The sequence below is a fragment of the Aquarana catesbeiana genome, linkage group LG11 (genome assembly GCF_042186555.1).
Source record: "Aquarana catesbeiana isolate 2022-GZ linkage group LG11, ASM4218655v1, whole genome shotgun sequence".
Lineage (NCBI taxonomy): Eukaryota > Metazoa > Chordata > Amphibia > Anura > Ranidae > Aquarana > Aquarana catesbeiana.
This window is the reverse complement of record NC_133334.1, coordinates 265,307,312-265,329,568: the sequence shown is the minus strand read 5'-3', so window position 1 is coordinate 265,329,568 and position 22,257 is coordinate 265,307,312. Positions and strand designations below refer to the sequence as shown.

Here is a 22,257-nt window from a genome sequence, read left to right as displayed (position 1 = left end):
GAGGTGGAAAATGAGGGGTTCTGTTGAAACCAAACCACGGTCAGGTAGACCAACTAAAATTTCAGCCACAACTGCCAAGGACTCTCTGAAAACATGTGGTGTGGCTGTTTCAAGATGCACAATAAGGAGGCACTTGAGGAAAGATGGGCTGCATGGCTGAGTCGCCAGAAGAAAACCATTACTACGCAGATGCCACAAAGTGTCCCGCTTACAATACGCCAAAACAGCACAGAGACAAGCCTCAAACCCTCAGGTACAAAGTCATTAGGAGTGAGGAGACCAAAATTTAGCTTTTTGGCCACAACCATAAACGCTACATTTAGAGATGAGTCAACAACGTTTATAATGAAAGGTCATCAGTGCAGCTTATCAGTGCCCATCAGTGCAGCCTCATCAGCGTACATCAATGAAGGACAAAAATTATCTGTTTGCAAAATTTATTAACAAAATATAAAATGGTTTTGTATTTTTCTTTAAAAAAACATTTCGGTCTTTTTTAATTTGTTTAACAAAAAATAAAAAACCCAGAGGTGATCAAATACCACCAAAAGAAAGCTCTATTTGTGGGAAAAAATGCTAAAAATGTAATTGGGTACAGTGTTGTATAACCGTCATTCAAAGAGTGACAGCGCTAAAAGCTGAAAATTGGTCTGGGCAGGAGGGGGGTTTAGGTGCCCAAGAAGCAAGTGATTAACAAAAAGCCCAATTTATCACATCATGTCATCTGAATGAAACAAATGAATTAGAATTAATTTGTTGTTTTACATTATAATTTATTTAGGATTCATTGAAATTCATTACAGTGGTGTAGTGGGTAACACTCTCGCCTAGCAGTAAGAAGGGTCACTGGTTCGAATCCCAACCACGACACTACCTGCCTGGAGTTTGCATGTTCTCCCTGTGCCTGCGTGGATTTCCTCCGGGTACTCCGGTTTCCTCCCACACTCCAATAGACATGCTGGTAGGTAATTGGATCCTTTCTAAATTGTCCCTAGTATGTATGAATGTGAGTTACGGACCTTAGATTATAAGCTCCGTGAGGGTAGGGACTGATGTGAATGTACAATGTATATGTAAAGCGCTGTTTAAATTGACGGCGCTATATAAGTACCTGAAATAAATAAATAAATAAAATTACTATTGTGATTCGGGTACATTCAGATCCTCGAATAACAAACAGTTCGTCCGAATTTCGATTTTTAACCAAATGAATTGCATATGTCTAAAAATGTCTGTAGTGCACCCCACGTAGGAGCCGCAGTCAAATGGGGTCCCCCACCCTGTACACTTGACTTCCACTTCAGGGACAACGTTCCTATATACAGTCTATATACACTCCTTCTCTTCCTCCAGCAATAGCTTGTTTGCAGAACTCAGCTGGCACACGGTTTTGTGGAACTGACAAAGGCACTTAGTCAGTTTTAAAAGCAATAGCCCTTTGCAGGCAGGAACCCGAGGCCCCCTTAAGTGTGTAGCAAAAAGTCACTGTCCAGCTTTACATCCCTGTGGCTACTGATGTCAGCACCACCTGTCCTGGCACTGCCAGCCTTCCTAGCTGCAGCTGCCCCTTTCACTAGCCCTCCTGGCTAATTTTCCGCAGTCCTCCCAGACTGACACCACAATCCTTCCAGACTGCTCAGTAACCAGCCCACCCGGAGAACTCCTGGACGTGCTGACCTGCTCCTGATGTCCTCTCCTTGCTCCCGTGCCTTCAGGAAGAATTTCCTCCGTGTGTTGTAGAGGGTCCCTCCAGCACCCCCCCCCTAAACTAGGGGGCCCCCTTAAGGGCCACCAATAGCCTCCTCAGCATTTCTTCTACATCTTCCACCTGATTGCCTGAATATTTATGAGGTTCCTGCCCCCTGCCAGCCCACTTTTCTGGGGATTGGCTGGGGCCCCTTATCAATACTCCAAGCAGCTCCTCCTGAACTCCACCCTCTACTTCTGGAAGCTTCTTCAAGGTTCCAGAGAGCAGAGGGAGTTACCAGAGGAGCTGCTTGCTGAGTCATCCAGCCTCCGTGAGTCACTTAGCCCTGACCCACATTCAACCCAGCCTGGCTCCGAGACAGGTCAAATTTTTCCACACTAACAATTAACCTATTCTAGCACACTAGAGGGTACTGCACGTCTCTTCAGCTTACATCCAACAGAGAAGACCCTAGACCAGTGATATGCAATTAGCGGACCTCCAGCTGTTGCAGAACTACAAGTCCCATGAGGCATAGCAAGACTCTGACAGCCACAAGCATGACACCCAGAGGCAGAGGCATGATGGGACTTGTAGTTTTGCGACACCTGGAGGTCCGCTAATTGCATCTTTCCTGCCCTAGACCAGGGTTTCTCAACTCCAGTCCTCAAGGCGCCCCAACAGGTCATGTTTTCAGGTCTTCCATTATTTTGCACAAGTGATTTGATCAGTTTCACTGCCTTAGTAATCACCACAGCCGTTATATCTGAGGGAAATCCTGAAAACATGACCTGTTGGGGCGCCTTGAGGACTGGAGTTGAGAAACATTGCCCTAGACGGTGCTTGGTAAATTTTAATTATTTGAGACAGATCAAATCTGCAGCAAAACCCAACTATACATGACCAGTATTAGAGTGATATATCATTTATAGGTATAGGCGTGTAGGCCATATCCCCTTGTGGCTTCCTTATATAGGTATATATTTTTGAGGCTTTCTACCCGACAAAAAAATTAAGGAAAATTACAAAACAGGGTGTGGACCCCTCCACATACACACACTGATCAAGGCCAGTGGGTGGAGTTGGGAACCCTGGTGCAGAGATCCAGTGGAATCTCCAAGAGACACCTACAGAGGTCCAAATAGAATCAACAAATAAAGAACTGGCTTCCACTATCTGAGGCTGAGACTAAGGCTGTTGTTGTCCAACAGCACAAGCTCTCGTGCAATTGCAGGGATGGGAGAAACCATTTACCACTGACAGGGGTGCTTACAATGATCAGTTTATATTTATTTATGTAAAACCTTTACCCTAAAAGTAAAAGAAAACTGTTGCTGTAACTGCTTGTGCAGCCATAGTGTGAGCTGGAGTTTGGCTTCATTGGTTAGTGCATCTATTGAAGAAAAAAAAAGCATACTGAATATTGTTAGTGTATCTAAATCTGCTAGTACATCTAATAGTCCCCTCCCTCCAGACTGACAATGCTGCTGTCCAAAGATGACTCTGTTGCTGATTCATCCAAAGTGGAGGCACCCTAATACAGGAGGTGTGTTACTGGCCAGATCACCGGGTGAAAACAGAGGGGAAAAAAAAAGCATAAAAAAAGAAAACGAATGTAGCCACCACATTTAATGATTGGTACGCTGCACTACATTACATTTTTAATTTCGAGTTTGTTACCACTTTCATAGCCCATTAGAAGATAAAATAACAAAACCAGCTTTTGCTGCAATATTCACATAAAATTTGAAAGCTTTCCCCCACAGTACTTTTTTTTTTCTGCCACTAGATTTCCTCCATTTGACAGCCAGCAATATTCAACCTGCGTCCTCTGAGCCTAGGCTGTCATGGTCTTGGCCCCAGCCTATGACAGGACCGTGAAAGGAGAAGCAGCACAGTGGTGAGCTCATCGCTCTACTCTCTCCTATCAGCATGTTAGCACATAAACTGATTGGTTCTTTGTGCTGCTTCCACTCCAGCCCTGCTGTACAGGGACCGCGAGAAGCTGATCAGGCCCATATTCAGGTACCTACGCTGCTTGTTTTTAAAAATACACTGTATTTTCAAAAGAATTGGGACGCCTGCCATTACACACACATGAACTTTAAAACGCATCCGAGTCTTAGTCCGTAGGGTTCAATATTGGGTTGGGCCTCCCTTTGCAGCTGTAACAGCTTCAACTCTTCTGGGAAGGCCGTCCACAAGGTTTAGGAGTGTGTCTATGGGAATGTTTGACCATTCTTCCAGAAGCGCACTTGTGAGGTCAGGCACTGATGTTGGATGAGAAGGCCTGGCTCGCCGTCTCTACTCAAATGCATCCCAAAGGTGTTCTATCCGGTTGAGGTTAGGACTCTGTGCAAGCCAGTCAAGTTCCTCCACCCCAAACTTGCTCATCCATGTCTTTATGGACCTTACTTTGTGCACTGGTCCAAATCATTTGGTGGAGGGGGGATTATGGTGTGGGGTTGTTTTTCAGGGGTTGAGATTGGCCCCTTAGTTCCAGTGAAGGGAACTCTTAAGGCGTCAGCATACCAAGACATTTTGGACAATTTCATGGTCCCAACTTTGTGGGAGCAGTTTGGGGACGTCCCCTTCCTGTTCCAACATGACTGCCCACCAGTGCACAAAGCAAGGTCCATAAAGACATGGATGAGTGAGTTTGGGGTGGAGCAACTTGACTGGCCTGCACAGAGTCCTGACTTCAACCCGATAGAATACCTTTGGGATGAATTTATGACAGTCAGATCAATGAAATATGCTTTATGTTAATATTGTTAATGTTGTTGTTTTTGTTATTATTTATTTTTGTAACTTAACTACCTCCCGCCCGCGCTATAGCTGAAAAACCGGCTGTCAGCCAATGACAGCTGATCACAGGATGTAAACATAAGCCAGGTATCGTCTTTTCTCTCCTCACGCTATCTTTTATTGGTCCTAACAATGCCCACCAATGCTGCTAATCAGTGCCCACCAGTGCCCATCAGTGCCTCATCATTAGTATCAACTAGTATCAGTGCTGCCTGTCAGTGCCACCTACCAGTGCCCATCAGAGTCACCTCTCAGTGCCCTTCAGTGCCACCTATCAGTGCAGCCTCATCCGTGCCTGCTCAGCAATGCCCACCAGTGCCCAGCAGTACCACCTATTAGTGCCGCCTCGAGTGCACATCAGTAAAGGACAAAAATTACCTGTTTGCAAAATTTTATAACAAACTATAAAAAAAAAAAAAAAATTTTCAAAAATGTTGGTCTTTTTTCTTTGTTTAGCAAAAAAATAAAGAACCCAGTGGTGATTAATTACCACCAAAAGAAAGCTCTATTTGTGTGAAAAAAATTATAACAATTTTTTTGGGATACAGTGTGGCATGACTGGACAATTGTCATTCAAAGTGCAACGCCCCGTACACACGATCGGATTTTCCGACAACAAATGTTGGATGTGAGCTTGTTGGCGGAAAGTCCGACCGTGTGTACGCTCCATCGAACATTTGTTGTCGGACTTTCCGCCAACAAATGTTGGCTAGCAGGTTCTCAAATTTTCCACCAACAATTGTTTGTTGTCGGACTTTCCGATCGTGTGTACACAAGTCCGTCGGACAAAAGTCCACGCATGCTCGGAATCAAGTACGAGCCGGAGGCGCTCGGTCTTGTAAAACTAGCGCTCGTAATGGTGATATCGCGTACGTCTTGTACGTCACTACGTCCGTAATTGTTGGCCAGCATTTGTGTGACCGTGTGTATGCAACACAAGTTGGAGCCAACATCCTTCGAACAAAAAGCCACGGTTTTGTTGTTGGAAAGTCCGATCGGGTGTACGGGGCATTACAGTGCTGAAAGGTGAAATTTGGCCTGGGCAGGAAGTGGGTAAAAGTGCTCAGTAGGCAAGTGGTCAATTCTCCAGAAAACATTTAACAGTGTCATTTCATGAGATAAAGGGGGAGGGTAAGGGTTGAGCCTGGCTAGTAGCTCAGTTTAATGTCGGAGCCCTGGTATTACCTATAGGAATAATCTTTTATGACCATCAGCCACAGGGCTGCCATTTGAAATCACAGGGCCCTTGTACAGCCTACCAGACAAGCCCTGCCTGGCAAAATGCAAGGGACATGGCCTACACAAGTCTGATGGGTGGCGCACCCTACCAATGAGACTCATCTTGGATCTTGGCCTAACCCAGGGCCCCCTGTTGACCCAGAGGGGCCTGGTACAGGAGGGCTGGTTGTACCCCCTCTATTCGCAAACTTGATCTGCCATGACCCTTATGGTAGTACCCTGTGCTTTACACTACGAAAGTGTCATGATCAGTGGTAGTCTCCTCCTAATTTACAGTGTGGCTGGCACTGCACCCAAGTAGGGTGACTGGAGGTAATAGTACAGAGGGGTAAGAACTAAAAAAAAAAAAAATAAATTAAATTTCACTGAGCAAAAGCCTTCTGGTCCCAGATAAGGCTTTCCACCAGTCACATGACCCTCCACATGGAGTTCTTATCCCTTAGTCAGTTGTGCAATGTAGTTACGTGTTGTATGCTCCATAAGGAAGTATACCCGTTAAAATGTATTTAGATCAAAAAGTTTTTTTTCGTTTTGAAAAGAATTTGGAAAGATAAGAGCCTTGTCAAGTTTCTATAGATTCACCCTCTCTCGTTTTTTCATGGTGAACATAGTCACTGGAGCAGAACATGATATAGTCAACATTTTAAAATCATCATAAGAACAGGAATAGACCTTCAATGGGGACACCTGTACTAGAGACAAATAAGAGATTTTCTCTCACTTCCTGTTGTATTTCCAGGACAGGAGGTAAAAGGAAATTTCCCTAGTGGGACACAGACAACAAAAATCTTGATGGGATTTGAACCCTCCTCTACTCTATGCAAGAGGAATCCAACAGAGTTTGAATGATCACTCAATCCCCCCAAAAAAACTACTCGGACTTTAAAAAAGTACACACCAATAATAAAATTATTAACGATAAAAGCTCACATTTTTATTGTATCGATTTTTGGAGACAAAGATATGTATATGAGATCTTTTTTATGACCAACCTGGGATATAGTCATCAATTAATGGTATGATATGTGATTGCAATTGTTTTGAAACAGCTGGATGTTTGATATTCATTTTTTAATTTCTTTTAATGTTTTGTACAATAAAAATGTGAGCTTTTACCTTTAAAAAAAATTCTTGGTGTGGTACTTTTAAAGTCCTAGTAGTTTTTCATGTTAGGGATGGAGTTATCTTTCAGTGTCGTATAGTAGAGGATGTGGTACCAGTAAAGCCTTTGGAACAAGCTGAGACTCCAGTGTTGAGTCTCCTTACCAACCTTTCTAGTTTACCTAACGAATCTAACAGAATTTGGCTTTAGATATACTTAAATGTTAATGGAAAAGCACTGTTCTTATAATGCAACATTTGGTTCCTCCAAGGGCACCCACTGTTCTTCAGGTTGTTGGTTATCTATTGGTCTTGTTCTGGAGCTACACTCATTATAATACTGGTATGTGTCACAGTTCTAATAAAATTGCTTTGATATAGATCTAAAGATATAAAATAAAGATTATTTTTTAAGCACTTGTCTAGTGGAGTAGGCTGAAATCACTCTCATTATAATGAAGTGGGCCGCCGATCCTCCTTCATAGAGAGAATCTCCACTGCCTTTAAACCATTAAACCTTCCTTCTTTATTTTATAATTAATGAACACGTCTAGATGACTTATACATGAAAGAACGCATCCCTCAAAGAGTCACCAAAAGCATTCAAAAGCTGACACATTAACCTACTAATCTAGCAAATCAAGCAAAGCTGGCTCTGGAGCTTCAAAAACGTCCACCTGACCCTTAAGAACACTATGTGAGAATAATCACCAACCTCCTCCTTCTTCTTCCAAGGAACTGTACCCTTTAGAATGAAATCCACAATTTTAGAATTTTTGAGAGTGTTCCCCACAAATGCCACCACCTTATCCATCGTTGACATCATCTTTTGAAGGCCATCTAGTTTCTCTTGGTGAATAATAGATTCTCCATGTAACATTTTAAGAAGTCGCATTAATTCAGAGAAGCTGCTTTCTTCTACAGCTGGCTCAATGTTCTCCTTTAGACTTTGTGGGTTGGGTCCATGAGAGGCAGACAGTTTATCCATCCCTTTTTCCAGCAGGTCCATCCCGTGAGAAACCGTTTCCAGTTTACCCATGACATCCTCCTGAAAGTGTAACAGCTTGTCCATTTTCTCGTTGAGCAGGTTCAGCTTGTTGTCCATGTTGTTGGCCAATCCGGGAGGCTTTACCGGGGATTTTCCAGGCCCCGTACTATGGTCAAACTTACTCTCGTACATTTTGGCCAAGCAAGAGGTGATCGACTCCTGCTTACTCATATTTGTTATGTTATCCACACGCCTAATCTGCCTTTGTCCTGCTAATCCTTCTCCTAATTCTGCATCTGTAAGGCTTTATGGTCTTACGGCAACCTCTTGGTGGTAACAGTAGAAGAGACAATGGGCATCGAGTTTCTTTGTGTCCAAATAGATTTAACTCATGCTATCAGGCTTTTCATTGTGAGGCCTCTAAACAACTGACTAAACTTGGCATTGAGGCTTTTTTTGGGGGCCCGTTGACGTCACAGGGACATTTTAAATTCTTTCCTGAGAGCCTGGTGATGGATAAGCACGTCAAGAATTGACAGCATTAGCAAAGTGGCAGGAGGCGATATACATTAGGTTCTAACAAATGCACGTCAGGCTAGAATATAACAGAAACTCATTAAATTGTGTATTGTACCAAGGGGAAGAGGAAGAGAAAAGTGTCACAAATAAGTTCTTATTAAAAGACGCATTTATAAGAGGCACGCTGCGTATTTGGAATGACAAGGCTGGCCCGATTTGGCTGTCACTTGTGTCTAAAAATAGCCGACAATGACAAGTATAGAAATCTAACACATAGCCAGCTCTTTGTAAACCCGATCTGACAATGCACTTGGACTGCTCCTCTCTAAAAACACTTAATGAAATTACAAAATGAGTTTGTTCCCCTTTTTTTTTTTTTCAGCCTTTGCATTTTGGAGTGTTTGGGAAAATTTGAGCTTTGCTGCAGACCGTGTCTCCAAAGTCTTTACTTTTGCTTTTTTTTTTTTTCTTTATTTATTCATTTGACTTCTTTACATAAAGGCGACACATTTTCTACAGCTCTTTCAAGCTGAACAGCTAAGCCTGTCTAAGGACTTTTGTCCATCCAGTCCTGGGATATACACAGCTCTGCAAGACAACACGGCTAGGTTGGTGAGCTGATTTTTTTCACCGTTGTAGGTAGGTGATAATATTGGGTCACCTCCCTGCCCCCAGCCTGTGAATGGACAGATAACAAGCTGCAGTGGTTCACTCCTTTGCTCATTCTGCTCTCCCCTCCTGTCAGCATGTTCCTTACCTGCACATGTGCCCGATTAGGTGCTGGTCAGGGGCGGACTGACCATTCGGGCACTCGGGCACTGCCCGAGGGCCCCATGCCACTAAGGGGCCCCATCAGGGTTGCCAGCCTCAATAAAACCAGGGACAGTATGTAAAAATCTGTGTTTTTTTAAAAACCTCAAGATTATAGCTGCCCCGCCTCTCCAGTACCTTTTCAGTGTGTGTATGTGTAGTCTGTGTGTGTATACTGTGTGTGTGTATATTGTGTGTCTGTGTGTGTATACTGTATGTGTGTGTGTATACTGTGTGTGTGTGTATATTGTGTGTCTGTGTGTGTATACTGTATGTGTGTGTGTGTATACTGTGTGGCCCCATAATCTATTGCCTGGGTGCCCCATAATCGCCTATTGCCTGAGGGCCCCATAATCTCCTATTGCCCGGGTGACCCATAATCTTCTCCTTTTGCCCGGGGGCCCCATAATCTCCTATTGCCCGGGGGCCCCATGAGTTGTCAGTCCGCACCTGGTGCTGGTGCTGCCTCTCTTGCTCTTATGTGCTAATATCAAAACAAAATTCTGCCATTTACATTGTTGCATTAAAAAAAAGAACATTTTTTAATGAACATATAACTGAATTAATTAGTTTTTTTTTCTTTTATCAGGTAAAATAGTGTTTTTATATACACCTGGGGTTCAGGTTTAAAGCCCAACTCCAAGTTCTCCGCTCCCCAGTGCTGATCCCTTCTTCCAGAAGGGCCCCTACTGTACTGCATGATTTTTTTTTTTTTATACTTACAGTGCCTTGAAAAAGTATTCATACCCTTTGAAATTTTCCACATTTTGTCATGTTACAACCAAAAAACGTAAATGTATTTTATTGGGATTTTATGTGATAGACCAACACAAAGTGGCACATAATTGTGAAATGGAAGAAAAATGATAAATGGTTTTCAAACTTTTTTACAAATAAATATGTAAAAAGTGTGGCATACATTTGTATTCAGCCCCCTTTACTCTGATACCCCTAATTAAAATCTAGTGGAACCAATTGTCTTCAGAAGTCACCTAATTAGTAAATAGAGTACACCTGTGTATAATTTAATCTCAGTATAAATACTGCTGTTCTGTGAAGCCCTCGGAGGTTTGTTAGAGAACCATAGTGAACCACCAGCATCATGAAGGCCAAGGAACACACCAGGCAGGTCAGGGATAAAGTTGTGGAGAAGTATAAACCAGGGTCAGGTTATAAAAAATATCCCAAGCTTTGAACATCTCACGGAGCTCTGTTCAATTCATCATCGGAAAATGGAAAGAGTATGGCACAACTGCAAACCTACCAAGACATGGCCGTCCACCTAAACTGACAGGCCGGGCAAAGAGAGCATTCATCAGAGAAGAGCCAAGAGGTCCATGGTAACTCTGGAGGAGCTGCAGAGATCCACAGCTCAGGTGGGAGAATCTGTCCACAGGACAACTATTAGTCGTGCTCTCCACAAATATGCCCTTTGTGGAAGAGGGGCAAGAAGAAAAACATTTTTGAAAGAAAGCCATAAGACCCATTTGCAGTTTGTGAGAAGCCATGTGGAGGACACAGCAAACATGTAGAAGAAGGTGCTCTGGTCAGATGAGGCCAAAATTTAATTTTTTGGCCTAAAAGCAAAACGCTATGTGTGGTGAAAAACTAACACTGCACATCACCCTGAATACACCATACCAACTGTGAAACATGATGGTGGCAGCATCATGTTGTGAGAATGCTTTTCTTCAGCAGGGACAGGAAAGCTGGTCAGAGTTGATGGAAAGATGGATGGAGCCAAATACAGGGCAATTTTAGAAGAAAACCTGTGTCATGGACCCATGACACCTTGCACTTACAAAATGTCCTTATCTTACTGGATGTCATTCAAAGCAGAAGAAGGAAATCTTGTAGCAGAGAGGGATTACTGCAGAGGATAGCACCAGAGAGGTGAGTATTGCAGCCAGAACTGCTTTTTTTTGTTTGTAAAACCTGCCAGGGGAACTTTTTTTTTTTAATAAAATTTTGCGCAGAGCTTGGCTTTAAAGAGAACATTGAAATACTCATACCAAAGAGGCTTCCTTACCAATGTACCTACCACAGCCTACACAGGATAGGGACTGTTTGGGAGGACACCATTTAGAGTGAACCAATGTACTGTGTCCTCTCTGCATCACGGCGGCTTCCTCCATGCGGCTCCTCCCTCCAGGGGTCCAATAGGTTTGCCTGTCCCTTCAGCCAATCGGGTGACCGGTGTCAAAACCAGCTTCCTGATTGGCCGGAAGGAGGATCAGTGTTACAACAGCGAATATTGATTCGCTGTTGTAACACACCTTGGTGTGTGCTCTGAGGGCAATCTCTGCGACCTGAGCCCACCCTATTTTGAAGCCTATTAGAGCCTCTGGCTCTAATCGATGCTTCAAAAAAACAGCTCCTCGGCATTGGAATCCATGCGCCGGTGTCCTGAAAGGGGCCAGATGCATGGATAGAGGAGGCGGCGATGGACGGGGGAAGGGGGGGGGTGCCGGCGCCCGTGCGCCCTTAATGGACGGGCCGTCCCTGCTCTTTACCATTTTCCTGGGCCAACAGACATTCCAGGTCTCTAATACGATCTACTTTAATAGCCCAATCCCCAAGGCATTGCATATCCATCGATTTCCAGTGTTGGGGGGATCATTGTTCGTGCCGCAGCAAGGAAGTGACAGAGCCCAGGTTTTGATTGATTTTAGAGGGCCAGGAATCATGGAGAGGAGGGCTATCTCCGGTGAAGGTTGGAGGGATGTCGCCATCAGCTTGCAGTACAGGTGAAAAATCGTTTGCCAGAATTTTTTGACAGGAGGGCAGTCCCACCATATGTGGAGCAAGATACCTCTAGAACCCAGACATCTCCAGCAAGCGTCCGAAAGGGAGCGATCAAAATGTCTTATGCCCCGTACACACGATAGGATTTTCTGACAATAAAACCGTGTTTTTTTTCCTTCGGATGTTGGCTCAAACTTGTCTTGCAAACACACGGTCACACAAACGTTGTTGGAAATTCCGAACGTCAAGAACTCGGTGACGTCCAAGACGCACGACGAGCCGAGAAAAATTTAGTACGATAGCCAGTGCGGCTCTTCTGCTTGATTCCGAGCATGCGTGGAATTTTGTGCGTCGGAATTGTGTACACGCGATCGGAATTTCCGACAACGGATTTTGTCGTCGGAAAAATTGAGATCCGGGTCTCAAATTTTGTTTGACGGAAATTCCGACGGAAAATGTCCGATGGAGCCTACACATGGCCAGAATTTCCGACAACAAGCTCCCATCGAACGTTTGTTGTCGGAAAATCCTATCGTGTGTACGGGGCGTAACAGTTACAGGGCATCAGTGGGCTTTCTTTTTACCAAAAATATGTAGCAGAATACACATTGGCCTAGGTTTATAAAGAAATTTTATTTTTTACTTTTTTTTTCTTATTGGGTATGTTTTATAGCAGAAAGTAAAAAATACATTTTTTTTTTTAAATACTGTAGTTTTTTTTTTTTGTTTATAGCACAAAAAATAAACACCACAAGTTGTGATGAAATACCACCAAAAGAAAGATCTATTTGTGGGGAAAAAAATGACAGCGTCGCACGACTGCGAAATTGTCAGTTTAAAGCAGCACAGTGCTGCATCGCAAAGAACGGCCTGGTCAGGAAGGAGGGCGGGGGGGTAAATCTTCCAGAAGTCAAGTGGTTAAAGTTCTAACAGAATGATATTTATTTTGCTCTGATCACTAAACAAATGTAGATTTGGACTCCTGATAGATTAGTGAGCCCTCCTGGTCCAATTACACGTTTTGCTGGTTTTCTTAGTGACAAGAAGTTAACAAAACCTCTGCAGGGAATAAACCTGAGTGTGGCAACATTCCAGAGAGTTTAATGCCCAATTACTGATTATTCTTGGAATTTAACAGACTGTAAAACAAAGAATGCATCTGTTTTCAAATAATTGGGCACCCTGTCTGCCAGTACATACCCGCTCTCCTTGGCGAGCAGCTACAGCCTCTGAGCCTTCTTTGCAGCCAGCTGACAGTCTTTGTGTTCTCTGAATTTTTTTTTTGCACGTTCTTTATTTGGAGAATCTTTAAACTTCAGAAATGTTGTTTAAATGACACTGACAAAACTGTATGTGGGTAAACCCAACCGCTTCAGTACCAACCACCCCATCATTACCAGGCCAACTTTAAGTGTTGTGATAGTTTGACTGACAAGTATTCAGTCGTGCAGACTGTATCCAATATAATTTTTTAGAGCTTTCTTTTGGTAGTATTTTTAATAACAATTTTATATATATAATAAATATATAAAATAAATATATATATATAGATAGATAGATATAAAATAAATATATATATAAATAAAATATATATATATATATATATATATATATTAAGTAAAAAAAAAATATATAAATAAATATAAATATATAAATAATATATATATATATATATATATATATATATATATATATATATATATATATGATATATAATAAATAAATATAAAAATAAAAAAAAAAATATATATATATATATATATATATATATATATATATATATATATATATATATATATATATATATATATATATATATATATATATATAGATAGATATAGATAGATAGATATAAAATAAATATATATATATAATAAATAAATATATATATATATATATAATAAGTAAAAAAAAATATATAAATAAATATAAATAAATAAATATATATATATATATATATATATATATATATATATATATATATATATATATATATATATATATAGATATATAATAAATAAATATAAAAATAAAATATATATATATATATATATATATATATATATATATATATACACACCAAAAATTTAGAATTGCTTACATTTTTTTTCCCTCCCCCCAAAAGCATTGGTGGTCAGTGGCACTTCAACTGACCCAGTGTCAAAGGGAAGGATCCATAAGCCGTACATCAAAAAGCAGACCTGTGTATATGAGGTGAAGTGAATGGCAGCCTCAGCCCGGACTCCAGCCAGGCCACGCCCCCAACGTGTTTCGTTCCACCCCCTTGGGGCTTAATCATGGGGATCTTCAACTGGCCCACCTTTGAAAAGAAAAAACATTCCCACAATCATTGGTGGTCAGTGTTTTATTTATTTTTTATTGCCCCCCCTTCCCCCACCTTTAGAAAAAAAAAACATTCCCACAATCATTGGTGGTCGGTGTTTTTCTTTTTTATTGCCGCCCTCCCCCACCATTGTAAAAAAAACATTCCCACAATCATTGGTGGTCGGTATTTTTTTTATTGTCCCTTCTCCCCCACCATTGGAAAAAAAACATTCCCACAATCATTGGTGGTCAGTGTTTTTTTTTTTATTGTCCCCCTCCCCCACCACTGGAAAAAAAAAAACATTCCCACAATCATTGGTGGTCAGTAGCACCCCCAAAAACAATTGTTTGGTGATCAATGGCACCTCTTTCCCCTCTCTTTCTTCCCTTAAAAAAAAATCCCACAATCACTGACCAGCAATGATTTTTGGATTGTTTTTTTTTTGGGGGGGGGGGGGGGGGTTTAAAGTGCCATGGACTACCAATAATTGGGGAATTATTGGTAAGATCCTTATAAATAAGGGAGTATAAATTGCGACTGACCACCAAAAATTGTTCTCAAAGGTAAAGAAAGAAAAGGTAAATGTAAGCAATCCAAAATTATTATTTTTTCCTTGCTATAGTAAAAATCTATTTGTTACACTATTAACCCCCCCCCCCCCCCCCCCCCCCGGAGCCCTGGAACAAACCTGCTACAATTTTTCTTCTACCGGCACCAGCCGATCATTGCGAGGAGAGGCTGGATGCACCTCTGCTTATGTAAAAAAAGGCAGGGCTCCGTCCTGACAGGGGGGAAAAAAACTGCAAAAGACTTGAGACTGGGGTGGAGGTTCACCTTCCAGCAGGACAACGAGCCTAAACATACAGCCAGAGCTACAATGGAATGGTTTAGATCAAAGCATATTCATGTGTTAGAATGGTCCAGTCAAAGTCCAGACCTAAATCCAATTGAGAATCTGTGGCAAGACTTGAAAATTGCTGATCACAGACGCTCTCCATCCAATCTGACAGAGCTTGAGATATTTTTCAAAAAAGAATTGGCAAAAATGTCCCTCTCTAGATGTGCAAAGCTGGTAGAGACATCCCCAAAAAGACTTGCAGCTGTAATTGCAGTGAAAGGAGGTTCTACAAAGTATTGACTCAGGGGGGCGCTATACAAATGTACACCACACTTTTCGCACATTTATGTGTAAAAAAAACGTTGAAAACCATTTATCATTTTCCTTCCACTTCACAATTATGTGTCACATAAAATCCCCCCCCCCCCCCAAAAAAAAATAAGTTTTTGGTTGTAACATGACAAAATGTGGAAAATTTCAAGGGGTATGAATACTTTTTCAAGGCACTGTATACACTATAGATTGTAGACGCTATAAGTTTTGCACAAACCAATAGGTTTATTGGGATTTCTTTTTTTTTTTATGAAAAACATGTAGCAGAATACATATTGACGTTTATTTTTTGAAGAAATTCGATTTTTTAAATTTTTTTTTTATTTGATATGATTTATAGCAGAAAGTAGAGTTTTTTTAATTTTTTTTTTTTTTTTTTAATTGTCGGTCTTTTTTGTGTATAGTGCAAAAAAAAAAAAAAAATTCAGACGTGATTAAATACCACCAAAGGAAAGTATTTGTTGGGAAAAAAATGACTTACGTTTTTATTTGGGTATAGCATTGCATGACCGCGCAATTGCATTTTAGTGTAAATACGAGCTCTGAGGTCTTTTGGATCCCAGATCTCATATTTAAGAGGTCCTGTCATTTTTTTTTTCTATTACAAGGGATGTTTACAAAAATAAAAGATAAAATAAGAAAAAAAAAAAAAAAAATTTTTTAAACGCGCCCCGTCCTGCCAAGCTCGTGTGCAGAAGCGAACGCGTACGTAAGTAGCGCCCGCGTATGAAAACGGTGTTCAAACCACACATGTGAGGTATCGCCGCGATCGGTAAAACGAGAGCAATAATTCTAGACCTCCTCTGTAACTGAAAACATGCAGCCTGTAGAATTTTTTAAACGTCGCCTATGGAGATTTTTAAGGGTAAAATTAGTCACCATTCTACGAGCGGGCGCAATTTTGAAGCGTGACATGTTGGGTATCAATTTACTCGGCGTAACATTATCTTTCACAATATAAATAAAATTGGGCTAACTTTACTGATGTCTTTTTTTTATTCAAAAAAGTGTATTTTTTCCCAAAAAAAAGTGCGTTTGCAAGACCGCTGCGCAAATACGGTGTGACAGAAAGTATTGAAACGACCGCCATTTTATTCTCTAGGGTGTGAGAAAAAAAATGTATAATGTTTGGAGGTTCTAAGTAATTTTCTAGCAAAAAAAAAAGTTTTTAACCTGTAAACAACAAATCTCAGAAAGAGGCTCGGCCCTTAAGTGGTTAAAGTGATGCAGTAGCATATCGTGAAAAAAGGCGTGGTCACGAGAAGGGGGGTAAATCTGCCAGAGGTCAAGTCGTTAAAACTATTCGCCCATCCAAGTCTACTCTGTTCACAGGGTGACAACACTGCTGTGTAATTTCATTGCAAAATGAACAATGTTGTTATCCACCTATAGGAAGTGAAAACATAATGGATCTCCTGGCAGGATCAACAGATAATATAACTATGTCTTTGGGGGACCATATTAAAACAAAATAACAAAAGAACAAAAAACAAAAAAACGGACATCTCACATCATATATATCACTCTTAATTTTGCCCATAGTTCCACTTTAACCAAATATGACATCAGGGTAAACGTGTTTAGAGTTATTTCTAAAAAAAAAAAAAAAAAAAGTGCCGAAAATAGGAGAGCGTCTCCATGGAGGGCACTTTGCGATATTTTCTGTGCTGGAACTGCTCAGCTTTATCTGGAAGGGTTAAATGTTAACATATAGCAGTCATGGGACAGTTTCCAGCCTCAACACACCGGGCTGTTCACTCACCAGTCAGAGGTGTCAAGGACACAATTAATTACCAACATTGTTTAAAAAAAAAAAAAAACGCAAACGTGTGAAGTTAAGTGGTCTAGAAGAGTCTAAATATATTCTGTTGCGAACAGAGAAAGCTCCTCATTGGAATTGTTTTATTTTCATAGCGATGTACCAGGTACAAACTTCCGAGTTCCACAATTCCTGTACAAAATACCGGCCCCTTTATTAGGTACACCCTGCTAGTACCTGGTTGGACCACCTTCATTCTCCATGGCATAGATTCAACAAGGTGTTGGAAACATTTCCTTTAGAGATTTTGGTCCATAGTGACATGATAGCATCACACAGTTGCTACAGATTTGTCGGCTGCACATCAATGATGTGACTCTCCCCTTCCACCACATCCCAAAGGTGCTCTATTGGATTGAGATCTGGTGAGTGTGGAGCTCTACTGGATTGAGATCTGGTGAGTGTGGAGCTCTATTGGATTGAGATCTGGTGAGTGTGGAGCTCTATTGGATTGAGATCTGGTGAGTGTGGAGCTCTATTGGATTAAGATCTGGTGAGTGTGGAGCTCTACTGGATTGAGATCTGGTGAGTGTGGAGCTCTATTGGATTGAGATCTGGTGAGTGTGGAGCTCTATTGGATAGAGATCTGGTGAGTGTGGAGCTCTATTGGATTGAGATCTGGTGAGTGTGGAGGCCATTGGAGTACAGTGACCTCATTGTCCAGTGGTGAGATGATTGGAGCTTTGTGACATGGTGCATTATCCTGCTGGAAGGAGCCATTAGAAGATGGGGACACTGTAGAGCTGCACGATTCTGGCCAAAATGAGAATCACAATTTTTTTACTTAGAATGAAAAGATCGCGATTCTCGCAACATAAAATCTTTCACGGTATACAAAAAAAATTGGGCCAACTTTACTTTTTTTTTTTAAATTCATTAAAGTAATTTTTTCCCCAAAAAAACTGCATTTGAAAGACCACTGCGCAAATACAGTGTGACATAAAATATTGCAACAACCACCATTTTATTCTCTAGGGTCTCTACTAAAAATATATATATAATGTTTGGGGGTTCTAAGTAATTTTCTAGCAAAAAAAAAAAAAGATTTTAAACTTGAAACCAACAAATGTCAGAAAAAGGTGGTTAAACTTTCTTCACTTACACACAAAGTCTATTCCATTGACAAATTGTTACAATGTTTATACTTAAGTTCCACTGCTAAAGAATGTTGTGATTCTTGGCAGACTGCCCGGTTTTCCTCTTCCTTTCTTTTGACTGTTGTCTGCTTCAGAAGAGCAGAGAGAATTCTTTGCATAGACAGAATCGTGAAATACTTTAGTCAAGATTGCAACGGGGAAAAAAACCGCGATAACGATTCTTGACGATTAATCGTACAGCTCTAGGAGACTGTAGTCATAAAGGGATGGACATGGTCAGCAACAATACTCAGGTAGGCCGTGGCATTTAAACGATGCTCAATTGGTACTAAGGGGCCCAAAGTGTGCCAAGAAAATATCCCCCCCACACCATTACACCACCACCAGCCTGAACCGGTGATACAAGGCAGGATGGATCCATGCTTTCATGTTGTTTGCGACAAATTCCGACCCCACCATCTGAAATCGAAACTTATCAGACCAGGCAACGTTTTTCCAATCTTCTATTGTCCAATTTTGGTGATCCTGTGCGAATTGTAGCCTCAGTTTCCTGTTCTTAGCCGACAGGAGTGGCACCCGGTGTGGTCTTCTGGCACAAGGGATGCATGGCTTGCGGAAAAGGCGGAGCCTTAAAACACGTAGCCACACCCCATCCGGTCAGCTGCAACATTACTTTCCGTCCGCTTGCATTCCGCAGAACTCCGGCTTCCCACTTCCTGCACCTGGTTTCTTAGAAACTGCGGACCACCCGGGCAGCGACGGTGATCTCTGGACATACCCGCCTGCAGCGAAAAAGGGACTTGTGGCCACCGCTAAAATATCTGTATACACACTATCATCTACCTGAGTGAGTTGCTACTTATTTTAGGTCATTACTATACATCGTACTGCTGCACTTAGTTAGCGCCCTCTGGTCTTCCTTTAGCTTTTTTTTTTTTTTTTTTTTTTTTTTTTTTAAGGTACCAAACAGCTTCTTTCCGTGTTCTCCTGCCTAAGGTGCATCTCCACCCTGCACCTGGCTGAGAACTCCAACCCAGTTGATGATGATTGATGATACGCTCATTTTAACTGTCCAACTGAGTTGCCGCTTATTTTTTGTTTTTAATAAATGTGCTGCACCTACTACACTTATGCCCCGTACACATGATTGGATTTTCCGGCAACAAATGTTGGATGTGAGCTTGTTGGCGGAAAGTCCGACCGCGTGTTCCGCCAACAAACGTTGGCTAGCAGGTTCTCAAATTTTCCTGCCAACAAATGTTTGCTGTCGGACTTTCCGATCGTGCGTACACAAGTCCATCGGACAAAAGTCCACGCATGCTTGGAATCAAATACAAGCTGGAAGCGCTCGGTCTTGTAAAACTAGCATTCGTAATGGAGATAATACGTACGCCTTGTACGTCACTACGTTCGTAATTGTTGGCCAACATTTGTGTGACCGTGTGTATGCAAGACAAGTTGGAGCCAACATCCTTCAAACAAAAATTTTGTTGTCGGAAAGTCCGATCGTGTGTACGGGGCATAAGATTGCACACTCTTTCTCCTTTTTCTTTGCAATCAGTAAAAAGAATTTAAAATTTTCCAGTACATCGCCCTTTGACTTGCATTTCCTGTTACAGGGTGACAAATGTCTCCCAACGGTCATTCTTCGTTGTCACCTTTGCACACGGGCCTTTTGTGGGAGAATACAACACACCGTGTGCAGGCATAGTCCACCATATCTAGAGATTGCCTAATCGCCCAACGTGTTTTGTCCTGAGTGGACTTCTTCAGGGGGATGGGTAGAGGATTTCCCTTTTCTCTATATGTAACCTTTCTTCTTCTGTTATATGAACCTTTTTCATTGATGGAAAGCTCTGAAGAAGTGGAGAGGCATCCCCTGACCCCTCACGGCACACATGTTCCAAATCAGTGGTGGCAACTAGTGAGCCATGGCTTCACGTCCTGCTCCGACAGCTACTGCTTTCACGCTATTCTCCAACATTCCCAATTAAATTTAAATCTACATGTCCATTCTAAACTACCCTAGGGTGACAACTGTGCGATTTCTATGCAGAGCGTTGTCACCTTAATACAGGAAGTGGAAAATACAGCTACATCATTTTTTATTTTGCAATTTAGGCCTCGTTGTAAATTAGGATGCAAGTTATTGGATGTTTTCACTGGAACTTTATTAGCAGCTGCAGCTTGGGGAAAAGAAGTGCGGTTGTCGTTTTTTATTGCATGTACACCAGCATTGCCGCAACAACTACAACTTATCAAACTGTCATTGTTCAGATTCCAACTGTCATTTTCAGGTCAAGTATGAATCCTGTTAATAATGGGAAAGGAACATCAGACACTGATACACAGGGTAGAACCTACTCCCTATTGTACGGTGTCATTCCATCCAGCGTGAGGAAGTCATGTGACCACCATCACCCTGCATCCTCAACCACACCATTGCACCAAGGTCCGCAGTACTGGTGTCCCTGTTGTGATGGGGCATAAAATGTGTCATTATATCTGTTCTCTCTTAATGCCTGAACCCTCAGTGGGGACACATAATAATTTTTTTTTTTTTATGTGGTTAGAAGAATATGTTTATCGGTGACTGATACCGCAGTGATATCCAGCTGGACTAAAAGTGAGATAATACATGAGTGTGTTCACGTTTATTGGATGCCCTGCAATAGAAACCATATGGCTTCTACCTCTGTATCTTGGCCCTGATGCAACACTCTCCCACTGGCAAGGCGAAGGTGCCAAAGACCCGCTGAAAGCCTTTATAGACACAGCTGAGTGCTGAATAGTATAGAAAAAAAAAATAACAAATAATCTTTCTTTGTAAATTTAGGCCAAAATGTATTCTGCTCCATTTCTATGGTAAAAAAAAAAAAAAAAAATAACCCAAATTAGTGTTTATTTTTTAGTCTGTAGGAAAGCTATAGAGTCCACAAACTATGGGATATTTCTGAAAATGTATCAATCCTGATGTACTGATGGCTTATCTCGTTTTTTTAAGGCCCAAAAACGTTTAATACATTTTCTTCAATTTTTTTTTCTTTTTTACTACATTATTTTTTCTTTTTTTTTTTTTACAATTCTTTTTTTTTGTTTTTTAACTGCTTGCCGACCAGCCGCCGCAGTTGTACTGCGGCAGCATGGCTCGGCTGGGCAAATCGCTGTTGTGTTACATCGGTAACATAAACGGCCATTAGGGGGCACATGCACCCCCCCCCCCGTGCTCGCCCCCCAAGCTGATGTGAGTGCCCGGTGGTCTCGATTGCTCGGGGCACACGGAGAACCGGGAGCTGTGTGTGTAAACACAGTTTCCGGTTCTCTGAGGGTTGAACTGATAGATCGCCTGTCTAGGAACAGCGATCTGTTTTCCTGCACAGTCCCCTCCCCCCTTCAGTTAGAACACACAATAGGACACACATTAACCCCTTCCTTGCCCCCTAGTGGTTAACCCCTTCACTGCCAGTGAGATTTTTACCGTGATCAATGCTTTTTAATCGCACTGACCGCTGTATTAATGCCAATGGTCCCTAAGATGTGTCAAAATTGTCTGACGCGTCCGCCATAATGTCGCAGTCACGATAAAAATCGCTGATCGCCGCCATTACTAGTAAAAAAAAAAAATTAATAAAAAAAGCCATAAAACTATCCCCTATTTTGTAGACGCTATAACTTTTGCGCAAACCAATCAATATACGCTTATTGCAATTTTTTTTTACCAATAATATTTAGAAGAATACATATCAGCCTAAATTGAGGGGAAAAAAATATTTTTTTATATATTTTTGGGGGATATTTATTATAGCAAAAAAGTAAAAAATAATGCGTTTTTTTCAAAACTGTCGCTCTTTTTTTGTTTATAGCGCAAAAAATAAAAACCGCAGAGGTGATCAAATACCACCAAAAGAAAGCTCTATTTGTGGGGAAAAAAAGGACGTAAATTTTGT

At 41.4% G+C, this 22,257-nt stretch overlaps 1 protein-coding gene across 3 annotated transcripts in view; it reads right to left on the bottom strand.

The window, feature by feature from the left end:
* Positions 1-22,257, bottom strand: part of MYLK3 (myosin light chain kinase 3) — a 97,130-nt gene that overhangs the window by 51,442 nt on the left and 23,431 nt on the right. Inside the window, exon 1 of one of the 3 annotated variants that reach the window (XM_073605805.1) lies at positions 7,551-8,226. The exons of the other annotated variants lie outside the window; for them this stretch is intronic. Coding sequence (XP_073461906.1) covers positions 7,551-8,054 — 504 coding nt within the window. The 5' untranslated portion in view covers positions 8,055-8,226. Of the gene's footprint in view, positions 1-7,550; positions 8,227-22,257 lie in introns of those variants that run through there. 3 annotated transcript variants of the gene reach the window in all.